General features: G+C 44.0%; 1 protein-coding gene across 14 annotated transcripts in view; it reads right to left on the reverse strand.

The window, feature by feature from the left end:
- LOC115573034 (receptor-type tyrosine-protein phosphatase mu) overlaps nucleotides 1–13569 on the reverse strand; it is a 179065-nt gene extending 165496 nt beyond the window's left edge. For 13 of the 14 annotated variants that reach the window (XM_030403640.1, XM_030403639.1, XM_030403635.1 and 10 more), the window contains exon 1: nucleotides 13134–13569. In XM_030403640.1, coding sequence (XP_030259500.1) covers nucleotides 13134–13206 — 73 coding nt within the window. In that variant the 5' untranslated portion in view covers nucleotides 13207–13569. The remainder of the gene's footprint in view (nucleotides 1–13133) is intronic. The other variant, XM_030403638.1, reaches the window with a different exon arrangement.
- Between the last annotated feature and the right edge of the window lie 5757 nt (nucleotides 13570–19326).

Consider the following 19326-nt stretch of genomic DNA (forward strand, 5'->3'; position numbering starts at 1 on the left):
TCATCCACCCCAAAAGTTAACGGGGTCTCTTCTGGGCCGAGACCCCGTCCTCCATCCAAGATTTGTGGAAATCTGTTGGGTAGTTTTTGTGTCATCCTGTGGTGAAAACAAAACATCTTTGGTGGAAAAACCATCTTACCAAATTTAGTATTCTGGGGTTTTCACCAAAAAATACACAAACCTCAGCTTTTTTGTTATCATAGCCGAGAAGTCCTTAAAAGGTCCAAATTGTAAGAAACTCTGTCTTTGCGTCTCATTCCCGACTCCTCACATACCTACACTTTCAGATTGTGGGTCAGGTCAGCTGCCATCCTAAAGCGTCGGTACTTGACGAGTTAGGAATGAGACTCAAGAAGATCAACTTCGGACCCTTGAAGCAACAAAGTGTAACTTCCTAGAGCGAGTTACATTTTGTGGCTTTAAAGATTTGGGAACTGCCGACAAAGACCATGAGTTGTTATCAAACGCTCCTGAGCCAGACGGACTGTGGCGAGACTGCTTTCTCGTCTCGCAAAGTGTTGATTTGCATCAATAAGTGTATGATTAAAGAGTAAATCAGAACGTAACGAATTTGACCAGGGACTTGATGCCAGCTTGGTAGGCGATTGTTTTCAAAGCTGGAGGCTACAAACATGTTTCCATCGGTCCTGAAAAGTATTGAGGTTCAACGCCCGGCTCTAATTATGTTCAAACTTTCCTCAATATTTTCTGAGTCCAGTCACACTCGCCGCTTAGCGTACACTGAACTATGTTTCCTCTTAACATTTCTGTCATTCCAGCCACGGCGGTGCTTTTCTGACAGTTTGGAGAAAGCACAGCTGGGGTGATGCCGGGGTTGAGGTTTTCCCCGGGGAAAGGAACCTGGTGGGTTGAAGGAGGGAGATTTTCAGACACACAGGTGCTGCTGAATATTAGTCTCACGGCAAGAAGTCTGGGCTCACAGGAGTGAATTATTCATCCTCTGAACCCGTGTGCCTCTGCCTCGCCACCAGGCTACTGCAAGCCTGATCTGCAACGTTTGATGCTGCTGCAACTTCCAGCGACTAAATAAAGCAGAGCGGCTCTAAAGACGAGCCACGCTGGCCCGTCCGAGGGAGCCATGCATATGAAGAACTCCCCCGAATCAGCAATTCTGCTGGCGCTCAATGTAGTTTTTTCCTACAGCGACATTCAGTCCACTAATGTTTTGCGTTGAGTGAAGTACCATGAGGATAAACACCTTGAGTATTGTACCAGTCTTGACTGTATACATGAAACCATTTAATTAATAAATGCTTTAGTCGCCTCATGAGGCTTATACGGGCAGGAGTAGGTTGAACGTAAGTCCCGGCTCCGAAACGACTCACTTTCGGGTTCAATTAAGCTTCAGAAAACGTGATGCAGATTAGAGTGTAATAGGCCTACATACTCAGAAACAAAGAGAACACAAGCAATTAAGCAACTAAGTGATGGAATGGATGAGAAAAGTGAGACATATTGATCTTTTAATTGCTGTTAAAAAGGTCGGCTTGATTTAATGTGCAGGTGATGAGAAAATATGGTGATTTCAGACTTGCCTGCTCCAGAAAACATGCCGCAAGGGTGCGATCAAATGCTTGAACTACAGCCGTAACTCCTAAATTCTGAACAAAACGAGCCTGCTTTCGAATTGGCTCCATGTCAACTGTGGAAATCAAACAATTAACAACCACATAATTGATTTTTTTTGTGCGTGTGGTTGGAAATTGGCGATTGAAACGATGACAGACAATAGATTTGCTAATTAGGTGACCTGTGGCGGGAACCCAGCTAGAAGAACAACATGTACCATTATCATTTATCATCACATATTATCAAAATTACAATCACAGGTATATAATTCAAAGGCGTTGCTGTTTATCTCACTTCTTTTTCTTCTTGATGTATGTTCGCCGACAACACACAACTGGATGCTAGCAGATTTTCCCTCCTGAACGCAACACCAAGACTTTTAATTACACAGTTTGCAGGAAAATGGCAGCCTGGCCAACAACATGACAAGGAACAGAAAATCAATACGCATTTAGGTTCAACGTTAAGTGGTGAAAGGCTCTCGTTTGTCTGCCATTAAGGCTGTGAGCCAACCACATGTAAAGCGGCAGCTCACAAGATTTCCTTGCTAAAGCATAATAATTCTGATGATCGAACACAATGTTTGGAAAGCTAATGGCAAATTAAAATAAGGAGTTCAGTCATCACTGCTATGACAAGCAATGGAAAATGTACGGACAACGAAAAACAAGCTATTCAGGTTTAGCAGTTGAAGACCCTCTTGTTCGTCTTCTCTCGGCCTTAAGCCAGCATCACGCTTACCAATAGCTGGTACAGACAGTTCATTTGGACCATTTGCACAGCACTGTAGGTAGAAATTATCACAACAGTCGACACCATGACAATAAACCAAGACGAAGGCATGCTTGAATTTAGATTTAAAGAAGCCTATGTGGTGGCAAAACAGGAAAAAATGAAAAATTATATGCTTTTCTTATGAATCCAGTTCTTCAGATTTCTTTTTTCCTCCTCGTCCTTGCCTCTTTTTATAAATGTCTCCACCGTCAACCTTCAGCTGGGATTCTTTGATGAATAATGCCCCCTTTAGAGATCTGGGAACGGCAATAGGGAAATCCTCGGTTAGCCTTGGGACTTGCTCGAAGAGTTAGTAGGACAGGGAAAAACATATGTTTGCATTTTCGTCAAACGTGAGTTAAGCGGTGGGTAATGATATTTACACTGCATAAAAATATTCACATTAGCGTTCAGAGCATTTTAGATGTAGTTCTTGGGGCTATACAGTGCGGAAAGACAACTGCACAAACTGCTTTAAAAGTAAAACTCCAACAGAGTCAGATTGTTTCACTGTAAGTAGCAAACGTGGTGCGTTAATTCTGTTCTAACTCGTTTAAGCAGAGCGCTATTCATCATTATATGTTAGGCTGAGGCAGTCGGACTGATGATAACGTTGGTGGAAAACCAACTAACTGACGCTCGAGGCTCTCTGCATTAATTACTCCCTTTCCCCCCCGATACCAATACGTCTCAGAGACATCACATCCAACTGAATTTATCCTCCCGGCCGGCAGCGTACTATCATTACAATCAACTTGTCAGATTTTCACCAGTTTGTTTATTCAGATGTGCATTATTCCAAAAACATGTGTTTTCAACTTTGTTTCCGTTTGCAATGCCGAGCTGCACCCACACTCCTAATGACTCCTGTGCCCTGTAATTTCTTTAGCGTGGCAAACTCTGATTACAGGGTGGGAGTCAAGCTTCAAGCCAAGCATCATCTTTTCTAGTTATTGTTTTGTGTTTTCCTCCGTCTTTAACACTGGCCCTGCAGCTGTGTGTCTCAATAGCCGTGTCGACGAAGCAGTGGTTAACACCGAAAGTGATTTAGTACAACAGTTCGCTGCAGTACAGCCCGTGGCTACTGATTTTCAATGCATGCTTTGCTCCGGCATCCTGGCAAATTACACGAGGAATGTGTTCAAAAACGGAGCTGACATCGGCGGGAGCTTGATGGCGGACTGTCCAGCAGTCCGCCAAGTTGTCCCCAGAAGAGCTATTAATGCACTTGACTCATGTCAGAGCTCAGCGAGTCAACAGACTGTCAGGGGGACAGGCACAAGTGAGAATATAATTCATGTTGTGATAAGAGGTTTGCCACATGGTTAAAAAATGAAACGGTGATTGACATGGGAGGAAAAACACCGCTGCACCATCAGATTGTTCCCTTCCCACAAGCAACATCCAGTTTGAGGGGGGGGCATAAAGGGGTCATTCATGCTAGCATCCGCATGTTTAGCGAGAGACAACAGCGCATCCTTTCTCCAGCTTAGATCCCACCGTCTTATTCTCCCTCCTTCCCCTCTGCTTCTGGAGGCATGTGCACCCCCACCTGGCTCCGACAGCTCCGGAGTGACCACCCTGCATAGTGCGGAGCGTACAGTAATGGCATTAAACCACCCTCCCCGGGGGAATCAGTCACGCGGAGGTTTGAGCTCAGGGCCAACACAAAAGAGACCCATTTGAAAAGGAGCCAAGCCCAGCCTGAGGAGGTCAGAGGGCTGTTTACAGAACAACAGTCTCTTATCGGCTGTACGCTTCCCCGAGGAGTCTCCACCGCAAACAGATAACAGCCTCCAAATAGGCGCCAGAGTGTGACCGATAGGAGTATAATCAGGTACATTCTGCTTCGGGAGGAAGTAGAGGAGGGATCAGGGTGGGTGATAGTGTACTCGACTCGGAAGCGGCGAGATCATATGCTAGAGAGACATTAAAAAACGCACAGCCGGCGAGAGGAAGTTGCTCTCTGTATGCCGTAAATATGCCGTTTTAATACATTTTTTTCCACGTCCTAATAGCCATTATTCAACAGCACCACCGAGGCCCGATTCATCCTCGGGGATGGCTTCATTATTGAACAGTTAGCTGGTCAATAGGTTCAGCCGAGGCAGCTTTTAGAACAAGGGCAAATAGGCAAGCGTAAAAGCCAATGCAAATAACTGGCACTCAAACAGGGGCCTAATGCATTAATGACTGCATGACGTGCGCTAATGTGATGGCAACAGATTCAGACTGACAGTAATGGAGAATTTTGCCCCTGGTTATACTCATAAGGCCTGGATGGGGAGAGGAGGAGGAGGGATGTACACCTGCCTACTGCCTGAGCCTTGACAGAAGCCTAATAAATAACAGGAGACAAGGTGAAACAGCGGCAGCAGCAGCAGCAGCACCCACCACCTCCTCCTCCTCCTCCTCCTCCTCCTACCACCAGTCGTGTGAGGAGCAGCGAGCCCACTCGGAGGACAGCTTTCTGGCACGAAACCGAGCCTTCTCCCGAGTTAGCGAGTGCACTTGTCCCGCGGAGAGGAGGCAACTTGAGTTATTCATGGGGAAACTTTGCACCCTCTCCCAACTACGTGACTCCGGCGCCAAAGCAGTGGCGGGAGTTTTATTTATTTATTTATTTTTTATTTGACAGGCTTGGAATTAAGCTGCAGGCTTCAGGTGGAGTCTGTACGCTCACCTGAACCAAAAATCAAAGTGCGCTCCATCAGAATCAATTTCAGCGTGCATAATAACCCCTGGGTTTTAACTGGGCGACAATGCCGAATTGAAACAAGCTGATTGAACGGGAAGGTTTGAAGATAAGCGAGGAATGCGACGGGGTCAGGGTCAATTCGATCCAAGCATTAAAAAAAAAACTCATCGCCGCTTCTGCCAGTCATTGGTCACCGATACAGGTTTAATTCTCAAGATTGCGGCAGCGAGGAAAGAAGTTTTTTTTTTCCACTGTTTTTATTTCATTTTGAACAAAAGTGAGCCGACAAGCAGACAGAAGGCCTACAAATCAATTGAGCAGACACGCTGTAATATCCTGATTTAAACTGCTTCTCCTACTCCTCCCTCGTTCCCCTCCTCCTTCTCGTCACCATTAATAACAATTGAGACCCTTGGAGCATTAATTAGTGAGTTTTCACTGAGTGCCCGGACTCTCCGAGCCACCTACAACGAATGCAGACTTCTGTAAACATGATGAGCTGCATAGTAAGTTGTTGTTTTTTTCTACCGAGGGGGTTTTTTTTTTCTTTCTTTCTTTCTTTCCGACATGGTGATGAGATCACAGAATTGTTCGAGCATGCCTTAGACGCACAAACACTTTCCCTCTCTCTCCGTCACACACACACACACACACACACACACACAAACACACAAACACTCGCCTCTCTGTCTCTCACTCTCTCTTCATTAGGCAGCCCCTGTGCTGGCCTGTGTGCGATTCATTAGCTTTTATCCTCTTCATTTGAAGAAGGAGCTGTGTATAATTAGAGCAGCTCTGTTTGTCCAGCATCCTTCACACAGTCACATCTCAAGGCCAATTATCATTCCGTCGCACAGCTCCCAGATAGCATAGCCACATCAGCCGCCTCGAGGATGAACTTCAAACTATTACTGCCTCTCAAGAATGTAAATAAAATCACTCGCAAATCAGCGGCTAATGATTGAATGTGGAGTGCCACTCCAGGGACATGAAGATGATGATCATGTTGGTAGACTTTGCGTTCCCAATATTTCACTCGCTTTCCTTTCTCGCCCTCAAAAGTGCCTGTGATAAGGCAGCACTTAACCAATTTCCACACTTACACGAGAGTTTGGACCGTCACATGTTTGTTTTTGGTGTCGGCGCTGCACCTCAGCACTCGTGACCTCAAAGTCATTGTCTCATCTCAGCTTTAATTCGGGCTTCAAGTCTTCGATCGAGCTTTAATTTCAGTGTAGCTGAAGACATTTTCACTCGAGGACCCCCTAATCTGAGGGACGGTGGGGCCGGAAAAAGATCCTAAACATACAGCAAGGGCTCCCAAAGAGCTTTTTATGGTCGACGCCGGTATGTTATCGACCGAGCCAGGTCAAGCGTCTGACTCCCTCCAAATTATCATGTGCTTCACCAGACTGAAGGTGCGTGGACAGTCTGCTGACGTCTGCGGGTCATTGCGTTATTTAACCAAAATGTTAAATAAGAATGAGAAACTTCAGCGAAGCAGGAAGAAGAGACATATTAAAGTCAAACTGAGGTCATGTTTAGCCAGTCGAAAGCGAAGATCTACTGTATATCGATTATTTAAATTTTTTTGTATGTATTGTTAATTGTTTTGTATTATTGAAAGAAATAGAAAAGGTCTGGACCACGTCTGCAGTTGACCGACAGCATGTGGCAGGCTGCCAGAGTGCTGCTGTTCGGCTGTAGTCACACAAACGCAAATGCGGCCAAGTTAAAATCGCCTGAATGTGGGCAGTGCAGGAGGTGAGGCACACAGAACCCCGCTAGCCAGTTTGTAGGCAGTCGGACGCGTCAGCCACACACATCCTTGCTACTGGTCGTGGAAGCAACTTCGCAGGTCAACGTTGAACTCCACATGAAGCTGAGATGCAGATTTGCTTCACTATCACACGCAGCCTGCCAGATGTTCTTTTGATTTGTCTCAGGCTCGTTCAAGGTGTAGGACAAGACTTGTGTTCATGTTTGTACTTTTAGCAGGAAAGCTAACGTGGGTCGCTGTTCAAAGTCTGTGACTCTTGTGTTGTGTAGCAGGCTGTCGTTTGGCTCAGTGCGACCAACTGCTCTGCCTGTGACAGACTGCTGGTATAAATGCTTTATGCAAGAATTGATTGGCTGTACGGTAACAAAGTCTCAATCTACTGACCACTTTCTACCTCGCAGGGTCTTGATCAGCGGTAAAATCAGATCCCTAACACCTACTAGTCTAAACACACAGTCCACTGGAAATAAAATTAGCAATCATCAAGAGCACCTTTGCATTTCTTTTGTATTTGAAGCATTAAATATGATGACTTTAAGTTCTTGTCAACTTATCCGATTACCTTCCGTACCCTTAAACTGGGCTCTATTTTACAAAAGGGCTACACTTTGTGCCCCGTTTATCTGATAAAGATCCAAGCACCTTCTCATTTAAGCTGGGAGTCAGGACTTTTTAAGACTCATAATCATTTTTAAATCCCATGTGCTGAGATGGCACGACGAAAAAAAAATCTTATCGCTGTGAAAACAGACTGCACCTTCTGTTTCCTCATGAGCCAAATCTATAATACCACTTTTATTAATTTCTAGTTTTACATGAGCGAAAGTGGAAAACAAAGAAAATTAGAGCACCATTGATCTTGATCCATGTCAGAAACATTTCATGAATTAATGTGTCCAGGCCTGACAAACAGGCTAATGTCCCATTCAAAGTGTCACAAACAACAGTTCGCAGGAGACAGATTCTCACCCGATTCAATCTCTGCTCCAGTCGTGTTACCTTCTCCCTAAATTGATGGAAAAGTCCAACCTCGATGTTTCTCAAGCACTCCTATGCCTCATCAGTCTGTGATGTTAAGAGCTTCTCTGGAGTCATTTCGTCATGAAGTGTTGTTTACGTCTCTTGATGTGTCGACTCTTCCCTCAGCCTCCCTTATCTGCTCCTTCAGTTACTGATTCCCTACATTTCCAAGAATGCCTCGTGGCATCTCTTCCAGAAAACAGATGCTGACTTTTTCCCAATGAAACAAAGCTGAATAATGTGTCAAGCTGTGTGCCCTTTACTCAGAGTGCACCGTGTTTTGTTATTCAGATATAGCACGTCTGATGAGGATAGCACAATATTGGACATCTTCCACTTGTTTAATTAATTTTTCTTGAAAAAGGTTTTCTGAACTTTGATTTTGAGGGACTTTCTGACATTTGCTAATCATGGTTCAGATAACAGACTTAGTAGCAAATGTTTAGGACAGAGTTCAACTGGTTCTCAATTTCTTTTGGCTGATGTGGAGATCAATATGAGGGAGTTAAAAACTCAGATAACGATAAATTAGCAGATATACAAACAAGTTTTTTCCAATGCTTTGGATCGCCCTTGTGGCAAAGATATGTAACACAGGCCAGATATTTTGCAGTTTAACAATAAACTGAAAAAGTTAACTTTTTCTGCAATATAATCTCAAAAAACATACCACGATGCCGATATATCTGTGATTCGAATGCTTGTCAACTATAAATGAATTGCTTCTTATTTTGATAATCTATTAAACGGGTTGATCCATTTCAGAAAAGCATTTTTTTTCCCCCTTTCCTTCAGTGTTTTATAAATGTAGGTTCTTGTGCATTTAAAAGTTCTTGACAGCTACAAATGTCAAGGTCCTCACCAATAGGAGCTCCTGTCTCCCACAGAAAACACTGCTCCCTAAACGCCTCATCAGTGGTCCCGCCCTTTAATTATCTGACTTTGTGACATCAGACCGCGTCGCAGAGTCGCACATTTGCAACATTTACGCATTGTAGCTAGTGTGGCACGTGAGAATTGATTTAGCACAGCTGCTCTGCTGTTGTAAGTGGTGCTGGGTCAGACGTGTGTGAGCTGACCAATCAGAGCAAGCACTCGGGGGGGGTCTTAAAGAGACAGCAGCTAAAACAGATCGTTATAGACAGAGGGGGAACACAGAGCTGCAGCACTGGACAGTACGAGATAACTGATGTGTTTTTTGGGCATTAAAGCTTGCAAACCTATTCCGGTAGTAACCAAAAATACAATTCTGGACCTAAAAATGAGCAAAATATGTCTCCTTTAAATGGTTATATTTTCTGGTTTCTTTAGTCCTCGGTGACAGTAAACTGATTATCTTCATGTGGTCAGACATCAATTTGGGCTTTGTGGAACAGTGATCGACATTTTATAGACCCAAAAAAGACTGATTAATTGACAGTGAAAATAATTGATAGTTGCAGCCCTAGTTTGGGTTGTCATTTTCGGTACGCCATTGCAATGTCTAACGTTACTGGGTGTAAAGCTAAGATGCACAGATGCTGACAGGCCCGTACAATAACATGTTGGAAGTCAGACGCAGTGATTTTCTTTTTCACACATCCTGAATAGTTAAATTAAACATACAGGGGTGAAAAATGGAATAACACTCCTGTTAGTCTAGTCACTTAAAACGACTGGTCCGAGTCTATACAGCAGCTACTTAGGTTCTTTAAGTTTAGTTAAAGTGAGAGCCCGCCCCCATGTCTACCAGTCGTGATCAGCCCTGCTGACAAACTCAGCAGACCCTTTTCTAGGAAGTCGCACATGTATCCGCAGTGTTTGAACAGCTTCAGTAAATCCATGCCTCTCCACCGCCTTCATTATCATCATAATATAAGTGTCTGAAAAGCAAAGTTACAGAAGAATGTAGACACCTCACTTTCTGCTTTGTGCTATCATCAATCACCATGGAGCTTTTCTTTTTTTTTTCCTCCTCCAACATTGGTTGAAGCCATCAAAAAAAAAAAAAAAAATCACATGCATATTTAATTTCATTCTCCACTGGCTCACACAAAGGAAACTGCCACCCTTCAGGACACCTTTCGGAAAAAGTCTCTATTAAATCTGAGTCCGCTGGGAGTAGGGGAGAAAAAAAAAGGTAACATTTCATGAGTGAAAAACTATCTAAATTATTGCCAGACTTCAAATGAAGTGCTGTTTATCTTCCCGAGCAGCCAATGTGTTGTTTTACTCCTTAGTCACAGCTTGGATGGCAATCAGGATCGGTCAACCAGGACACTATCAGCAGCAGTCACTCCGCAGTGACAAACTGCGGCTCTACACTCCCCGGCACGGGCATTATTCTCAACTCGCTGCTCGGCCCTATCAGAAAACGAGGCAGGTTTTATGGCTGCTGGAAAAAGGTGGTAAACATAACAAAGCGCGCTGCTCCCTGGAATTTAATGTGCTCGGTCAAAAGACAGAGTATAGATATCAAAGGGCAGGCCTTGTAGAAGGAAAAAAAAAAAAAAAAAGGCTGTCCTCATAATGTAGAAAACAGAAGCACTGGCCATACACAACAAGTGATTTATAGTGTTGTGTATTTATGAGTTTTTTTTTTTTTTTTGCTTTCTCTCTGAGCCGAGAGCATCCAGTGGGCATTGTGAATGCAACAGGGAAGGGGAGGGGGGGAGACAACTACAACAAAAGAGCAGTTCATGTCTACCACGCCACTGAGAGCAGATATCCAGGTGCATAAACAAGTTCACAAAAGGAAGGAGATTAGGCTGATACGGTGTGATCCTGATTAAGGAGTCGTTTTGGTTTGTTTTTTTTTTTTACCGTGCAAATTAAAAGACTTCCAAAGGGGGCCGCTCTGCTGTGATCGAATTGAGGCTGCCCAGTCACAAGGCGCCGATGCCGTGCACTGAGGTCGACCGGGTGCTCTGGTTACCCTCAGTGATCTAATTATCACATGAGCTGCCATCACACACTCGCCACAACAAATGTCTGAAGCCGCTCATATTCAACCCCTCCGCCTCTCCATCCGTGTGTGGCTAATCCGTCACCTAGCCAGGGAGAGAAGGGGGAACACACATCCCGATTGATTTCTTCCTGGTTTACATATTTACACACGCACTCGTGCAATTAGGAGCACATTTATCGATGGGCCCCGGCACCACTGGGAGCCCCCGTGGTGTAGCCCACTCCCATAAATCTCCCAGTCCGGAGATTGCCAACGGGCAAGACTGATGAACCCCATGCCAAAACATGGACTGGGGAATACTCAGTGCTTCAGGGGTAAGAGAGGTCTCAGTCGCTAGAATTGACCCCTGGCGTTCATACTGCTATTTATCCAAACTAAAATGTTTTCAGAAATCTTCTTTAGGACCTTGAGCATGTCAGCTCTCCTGTCAAAAGATCCCGGGAATGATTCACAGACTGCTGACACTACAAACTCTAATTCATTCAGCAGCTGAGTTGCCTTATTAGATCAAAGTTGTGGTCACATCTCGTCACAGCACGGACACGAATAGTTTCCAAAGTGCATCTGAATCCCGATCTGTTGCGTCTGACTCGTGGTCCGATCAACCCTGCTCTGCTTGGCTCCATCATCTGGGTATCATATTATGTGTGTGCCATGCTGCCCCCAACAGGCTCTCTGAGCAATGCACCCAGAAGCCACACATCACATCACACACACCACACCACAGTCCTCCCCGCACACGGCGCCTTCCCTCGGAGTCTGAGCAAGCACGTAAAAAAAAAAGTGTCAGAGAAACACATGCTTACGCAGGGTGCCGGAACGTCCCTTGTTTTTTTTGTTTTTTTGTTTTTTTTATGAAGTTTTTTAAACGCAACTCTAAATTGTATTGGCAGTATGGATCCCTCTCAGTCTGGACATTCATCATCTGTGCATTGATTGGCATGAATGCAGGCTAATGTGCCCTTCCCCCCCCCCCCCCCCCCCACACACACACACACTGATAATTCCATTGTAGTAAAAACAGCAGAAAATGACCTCTTTAGGGGCTAAATTAGGCTTTGAATGTTTAAAAAAAAAAAAAAACCCCTGAGGCAATGTACAGCCATTCATTTAAACTGCAGTACTGTTTCAGTCACTCCAATAAGTCAAACCACTATCTGGGAGTAATCCCTGAACTTTTTTCTCCACGCAAAGCTTTGAATAGACTCACAAATTAAGTCACCTGTGCATGGATATGGTGAATGTGGGAGAGGGAGGATGTGGAGAAAGTTTACATCAGGCAAACCATGAATGTGATTTAAAGGGAAACTCCGAATATTTTTTTTTTATTTTTTTTTTAAAGACAAAGCAGAGGCACCCAGAAGCATGTTCTCAGCTCTCAGCTGGAAACAGAGATCACGCAGGGTAAAACTGAGGGGGGAAGATGAGAGGGTGATTCAATCCTACACAGTAAATTGAATTAAAGATATTCGAAACGCAACAACACAGATGGAAACTGCTTTCTTTCTGTGTAGGACACGTCTATCAGAAGCAAAGAAACAAAAAATCACTTCTGAAAGTCTTGTGAAAAAATAAAAAAATACTGTGGAAGTATGGAACAAAGTGTGGAATTTGGCATTACGCACGGAAGTTGAATCATCTTCCTGACAAAAAAACAACCGTGTCCACCAAAAATAACTCACATTGAGCATGTTTAAGGGTCGGGGCTACACGTCAGACCGACTCTGACCTGTGTCCGTATGCTCACTGGGGGATGTTTTACATTAAGTACACGGCGGAATAACTACACCAGGTCTCGCTTGGCTTATCGCCTCGCCGTGTGCGAGCGGCGGTGACCCTCCGGCACGTCAATCCCTTGAGGTTAATCACATTAGACAGCCAACTTATCAAGGTAAAGTTAGACACAACAAAAACAACGAACTCCTTGAAGTCGGGGCAAATCGCTGCGTTTGGATCGAGTCGCTCCGGCGGACCGTTGCGCACCTGCCCGTTGCGCACGGCGGCTACAGAAGATGAGAACAAACACAAACTGATGGATGCCAGCGCTGTAGCGGCAAAACAATTAATCTTCTGAGATCATGTTGCGACCCTCGTGCAATTTACATGACTTCCCCTGCGGCTCGATTTCACGCCACAACAAAAAGAAAAAAAAATAGTTCAAGCTTCAAAATGTGCCACCAAACTACCAGACAGAAATAGTGCGCAAACTATTTGAGTGCCTTTTCCCTTTTTCCACTTGGTCTCCCAGCTGGTGCCATCCACACAGACAGGACTGCGCGTATGTTCCCCTACGTGCAAAACACGTCCAGGTAATCCCTCCTTACCTTTGAAAACTTCCCCTCGGACGGACACCAGCAGGGTTATCGCCGCAAACAAGCAATTGAGAACTTTATCCATGTCGAAAAGCGCCGTCGTAGCGTTAACCCCCCTGGCCGCGCGGGGTTAACTGGCAACTCTTCTCTGTCTTGATCGCAACTTGAAAATCCTAACCTGCACTTTTTCTTTGTCAGGAGTGTTTAAAAATCTAAAAGTGTCTCTCGTCCTTCCACCCCTCTCCCCTCCGTCCCTTTGGCGCGCTGTCGGGGCTGGTGAGAGGACACTGTCGCCGACGCGGCTGCTCTTTTTTTGCCGGCTCGCTCCCACACTTGGAGGAGGAATGTGTGAGTGAGTCCTGATTCCTGAATTACGCGTGGATTGAGTGGTCCGGCAGCTCCAGGAGAGAGGCGGCTGTGTGCGCGCGGTCTGGCCGGTAGAGGGCGAGTGTGAGTCCCGCCGGGGGAGGGTAGAGGACAGGCGGGCGGTGCGTCCCCTCCTCCTGGCTCCGGGCGTGACTGCGTTGATGTTTATTTGGACCAGGTGTGCGGACTGGAGAGGGTGGAGGTGAAGTGGTACAGTCAGGTCTGCCACTATTGATTCAAGGCAGCGGTTAAAAGATGAACAATTAGTGAAATTGTGATAGATCTCTCGACCAGTTGGAGATCCTCACAAGGTAATCACTACAAACGAACAAAAATCAGACATATTAGAGGACAAGTTTTGCTCCTTAACCTTAGCTTTACCCAGTTTACCCCCAAACTGCAAAAACAGCCAAACATTCCCTTTTTAATATGTATTCTTTTATTTTTTCATGAGCTCATAAGTTGGCAGATAATGCTTCTTTGTTGCTGAAGTTCCCCAAATACTCAAATGACCATGAGGCATTGCTGTTCCGCCACATAAGGACATAGCCCTACGTTCAAATACCCACTACCATACTGTTTAGTGTGCCAGACAAAGCATTAGTACATCCTAATACCAAGTATGTTGAAGTGCAGTATGCCAAGAACACCAGGATGTCGCACTACATTCAGCCAGCACAGCTTTTCTGGCTATTCTGACCCACAATGTGAGATGTGTCACATACCCGTCACGCAAACACATGACAAGTCATTTAACTAAAATTGATGTTGATGGATGACAAGCGCTTTTAAGTGCAAGTACTGTGTTCTTTGTACTCCAAAGTTTGGTGGCTAGGGCTGAGGCGGATGTAGGCGCATGAGGGTCAAAGTTTAAGGTGCACTGTCACAAGGAGGTCGTGTGTCCCGACTGGATGCACGCTGCACGCAACAGTGTGTACTTTTGTAAGGGCAGCTGTGTGCTCAAAGTAAACAAGAGAAAGTGTTTGATGCGACCCTGAACGTCTATCTGTTATACGGGATATGCATGAGCAGATCTTAATTATATTTCCTCCCAGAAAATACTTTAAAGACAAAGAAATGTGCAGTGTTTTATCCCTGCAAAGTGCCGCTATTCATGTGGGGGGGGGGGTTAAAATGAAGAAAAAAGAAAGAAACCCATAACATAGGTCGACCCGAGATCCCAAATTGATTAGAACAAATGTTATTTACAGCCTTTATAAAGCTTAAAAACTTCTATGTAGCTGCTAAGCTAAAAGCGTGTTTAGTGAGTGCACAAACTCAACTGAGCTCTAAGGGTGTAAATCTTTTTAAATCAATTTGAGGTGTAGGCACTTCTGGAGACTTAGATAAGAGCGGTTCAGCCATTTCATCAGTTTTTCAGTTGTTATTTCACATTTTAAAACAAATTCCCGTCCACTTCGGCTTTTCAGGAGTTTTGTGGACTGCAAAATGTCACCCATCTTTTCCATCAGCACGGAGGTGAGTAGATAGTGAGTGAATTTGAATTTTAGTTTGACCTTGTCCTTGTCATCTTCAGCCTACTTATACAGCAGGCCACCATTCAGTAACCAATATGCATATATACTAATTAAATACACAACATTAGATATACTATGAAACCATTTATTTCAATCGACTGATGAAGAAGTTCATGCGATATGACCAAAGGCTCCGCTCATCTACTGAAGCGACCTTGTGGTCAATGTTTCTTTAACTGCCGTTTCCAACCTTTTAAAAAAATCTTTAAACCTTTTTAGCTTTTAATCTCTCCAATGGACAGGAAGTGGTCAGAAAAATTTAATCAAAATGCACATCTTACACTCGGTAATCTGCTGATGAACACCATGCGATACTATCAAAGTCCAGCGGCGCCACTGAAAGGACCTTGTGGTGAAGTTGTTGTGATGAATAGTTTCATATTTCATTGATCACTATGAGTAATCCTTTTTTTTTGTCCTCCACGGGAGGGTGATTTTATTAATCACAACACTAAATAAGCTTTATAAGCCTTTTTCATGCTCAACTTGACACCTTAATTTATTAACCGAATATTTCGTTCAAATCTCTGCCAGCTGGATTCTTAATCAGAGTTCACCTTGTGCGTCCTTTCCGATCAAATTCGCGCATTGATCCTATTAAAGGCAAACCCAGGCCGACATTCAGAGAGGTCGTCATCGGTTGACCCGGCAGAACGGACCGCATCGTCACACACAGTTTTTTTCTTTTTCTTTTAATTATTCTTATTTTTTTCAGCTTTGATGGATCAATAATGATGGCTTGCTTTAATGTTTGCAAATATTTGTTCGAAATTAGTCTTATCTGAGACAGCAAGTGCAAACAACGGTGCAGCGTTCTCGTGGCGATATCAAACAGAGGGATGGAGCAGCAACTAATGACAAAGTCAACCAATGTCGTTCCCTTATTGTTTTTGCATGCATAAACACACATGGCTGTTTCACTTGTACCAGCAGTTTTTCATGGCTAATTAAAATGCTGCCAGATTGACAAGGGTCCACATTTAGTCTCGATGTGACCTCGTGTTGTCAAGGATATATGGCTGTTGTTTTTCCTACAGAAGGAGACCAAACAATGGCTGAGGCATTTCATAGCGCCACATGTCTTTTTGTGGTTTTTTGGTATTGTCTTGGCCGCGACAGTTATGTTGCCAGGAATGCATGAATACCAGTCTGAGCAGAGTTGTCATGGGAATTGATGAGAATGTAAACTCCTCCGATTGGACGGAGGAATGAATGGATAGCATCATTGTTTGCACGCACGAACGCAGAGAGAGACAGAGTGTGTGTGTGTGTGTGTGTGATTGAGGGCTGTGTTCCGGTAGTTCTCCATAAACACAGCGCTAAGTCATGTTCGAGAAATAATAGTATCCTACTTCTTTGTCTGATGTAGGTACACCCACGAGTAACGTTCCCCTTCATCAACACCGCCCATATTATATCTGTTCCATTGATTTGATTTCAAACTGTTGTCAGAGCAGTTTCTCCATATGATTTAACCATTTAGGTGAGGTCAGATTGAATATCTGATTGATATCCATTATCTTTAGCTTTCGTTTCATTTCGTTTTCTCCATGAGGGTCGCGGGTGATGACTCTATGGGCGAAGGCCAGGGTACTCCCTGGACGAGTCGCCAGCTCATCGCAGGGCCCTTACTGATGGCTGTGGCTGCCACAAAGGTGCCAACTGCACATCAGGAGCAATTTGGGGTTCAGTATCTTGCTCAAGGATACTTCGGCATGTAGCTCAGTCCCGCCCCGGGGAGCCAGGGATTCGAACCAGCAACCTTCCGATTACTAGTCCTTTTTTTTTTTTTACACAGTAACCTTTCATCAGCTTTCTTTCATCGCAATCTCAAAGCAGGACACAGGAAAGCTGTGACATCACGCTGATTGGATGGAAGGAAGGGGCTCCAAAATTGATGCCAGGCCACGATCAAAAGATTCCATATTTAGGCCTCAAAGGTTATGACACGGCCTGCTGTTTCAGTGACTCACCGCTGATGATTTTCTGAACAACAGCATCCTGAGCTTTTGAATTGGTGATATTGACATTTCGTCATGGAGAGCCGCCACCAGCCAGGGAAGAACCTGTTGGCCTTCGGCAAATCCATTCCGCTGCATATTTCTCCCTGCGGGTATCAGTTAAACATAGAACGATGAGCTAAATAACAGTTTGTAGTAATTGACGTAAGTGGTGGTATAATGCTGTTTGTCAATAAATGCCAATCACCTCACCCTATGTGAGCAGTCTCAGTGAGACTGAATAAATCACAGAACTTAAACTGCACTCCAAAGGAAGACTTATGAAGCCTCTCCTCATGCGGCTGCCAGACAACAGTGATTTTGCCATTTAATTCCATTGTGATTATCCCATGCCTTGATTGTCAAAAGCTCAATATGAGATTGATTAGCTGTCCTTCATTATGGGAAGTCACTGGCTGCTAGCGATGCTAAACTGTTTTCTAAGCTTCGGCTTATGAATGCAAAATACCTTTGAATGAAGAACACGGGTGCCAATCTGTGCTCAGCCAGTTGTTGCATCTTGCACAGTGTCTCATTATAAAGCAAAGTTATCAGAGCACGCAGCAATTAAACAGGATCAGCAAATCCTACAGAGCTTGCCGACGGCAGCCACGGGTGATCTCGGGTGTACAGCTGACCACTATAGTGAGGGAGGGCCGTTCATCGCAATGAGGTTGATTGCCAGACAAATAAAAAAGATCATTTTAATGAACTATCTTGACGATTAAAGTGCTGTTTTTACTTAACTGTGCACAAGAGACTGCTTTTTCTGGCATTACTTTGGTAATTGAATTGAAATGAGAGTTGTAGTCAGTTAGTGGTGAGAAATCTTTACATCTATATATAATGTTCACTTGATGTTGAACAAGTGACACAAGCACACAAAGTTACTGTTTTCATCACTAGAGTAGTAACCACACAACACCGATACACCGTATTCAGGTCATCTGACTCACACTGATGCAATATCTTTATAGGTGCCTTATTTGACAGCATGTCCCATGATCGCTATCTAGGACAAAGACTTATTCAGGAGGGGCTCATCTATCATGAATGCATGGGGTTGTGTGTGCGTGTGTGTGTGTGTGTGTGTGTCCAAGGCAGTAACAGCTACATACCAATAGAGGTCACTTTTCTGTCTCTTCTGCAGCACCTTCAGTCTTCACTGAGTGGTTGACAATGTGTGTAACCTTCTTAAAGCTAGCGACATCTAAACCTTGTTATTGTTCATGCAGCAAAGTCGAGACTAAATTTGATTAATTTACAGGAGCAACCTCGAGGTAAAACATGAATAATACTAACAATAATAATAATAAATGGGCGTATGGATATATTGACACAGTCGTCCTCATACCATCATAAAGCTGCTGTACTGTAGTTCAGGTCAAGATAAAGTCACTTGTTTGTTGTAGAAGGAGTTGTAGTAGCAAGGGGGGGGGGGGGGGAACAGAATTAATCCTGCTTCGGAGAGCAAATACCACAAAGAAGTTCTGTTTGAAGAGGAGAGGATTAATCTAATTGCTCCGTATCGATTTACATCCGTCGGGAGGAAACAATCGTGATCATTAACTGAGAAACCAAATTCATAAAAAACAGACGCAAGTCATCATCAAGGTCACTTGAGGTGGTCTCCTGACATCACATGCTGCCATCTGTGTGAGGAAACCTTGAAGTAATGCAGTTAATTTACCTTATATTATTATGCATACTTTATCGTACTTTATGGTTTTTTAAACATAGATTCAGTAAACCTTGTGTTGTGATCTAAACGCTGTCCCACTTTTTTTTTTATTCCACTAAAAGTAGCCCAAGAATATTGAGATTGTTTCAGTGTGTAGACTGGTTGAATATACACTAGGGTCAAAGCTGTGAGTTAATCTCGAGCAACGGACCAAAAGCGGCAATGTTGTGTTGTTTTTTTTATCCTGCTGTAGCGTGAAATGGCACTATACACAAGCTCTGAGAGGCAAGTAAGAAAAAACCCCTCTCATGACTCATTTTCTAAATCTGTTTTCTCTTGTGTTCATCACTTAAGAAATATGTGAAAGTACATTTTGCCAGTAATGTTTTCTTCAGTTTCAAGTTCCTGCACTTTTTCTCACTTGCCTCTGTGAGCTTCAAATTTCCCATGATTTATGGATGTCCTGCACAAAGTGTCACTCTGCCTGCCGTGCTCAGAATATAAAAAAATACTTCATGATTAAAGATCCGACATGTCTAAAGAGCACATTTACCAGAACTTTCACTGAAAATAGCCACACAAAAAAAGTGTTTCATATTTTGTTTCCTTTCTTTGATTTT

Source organism: Sparus aurata, chromosome 21 (assembly GCF_900880675.1).
Source record: "Sparus aurata chromosome 21, fSpaAur1.1, whole genome shotgun sequence".
NCBI lineage: Eukaryota > Metazoa > Chordata > Actinopteri > Spariformes > Sparidae > Sparus > Sparus aurata.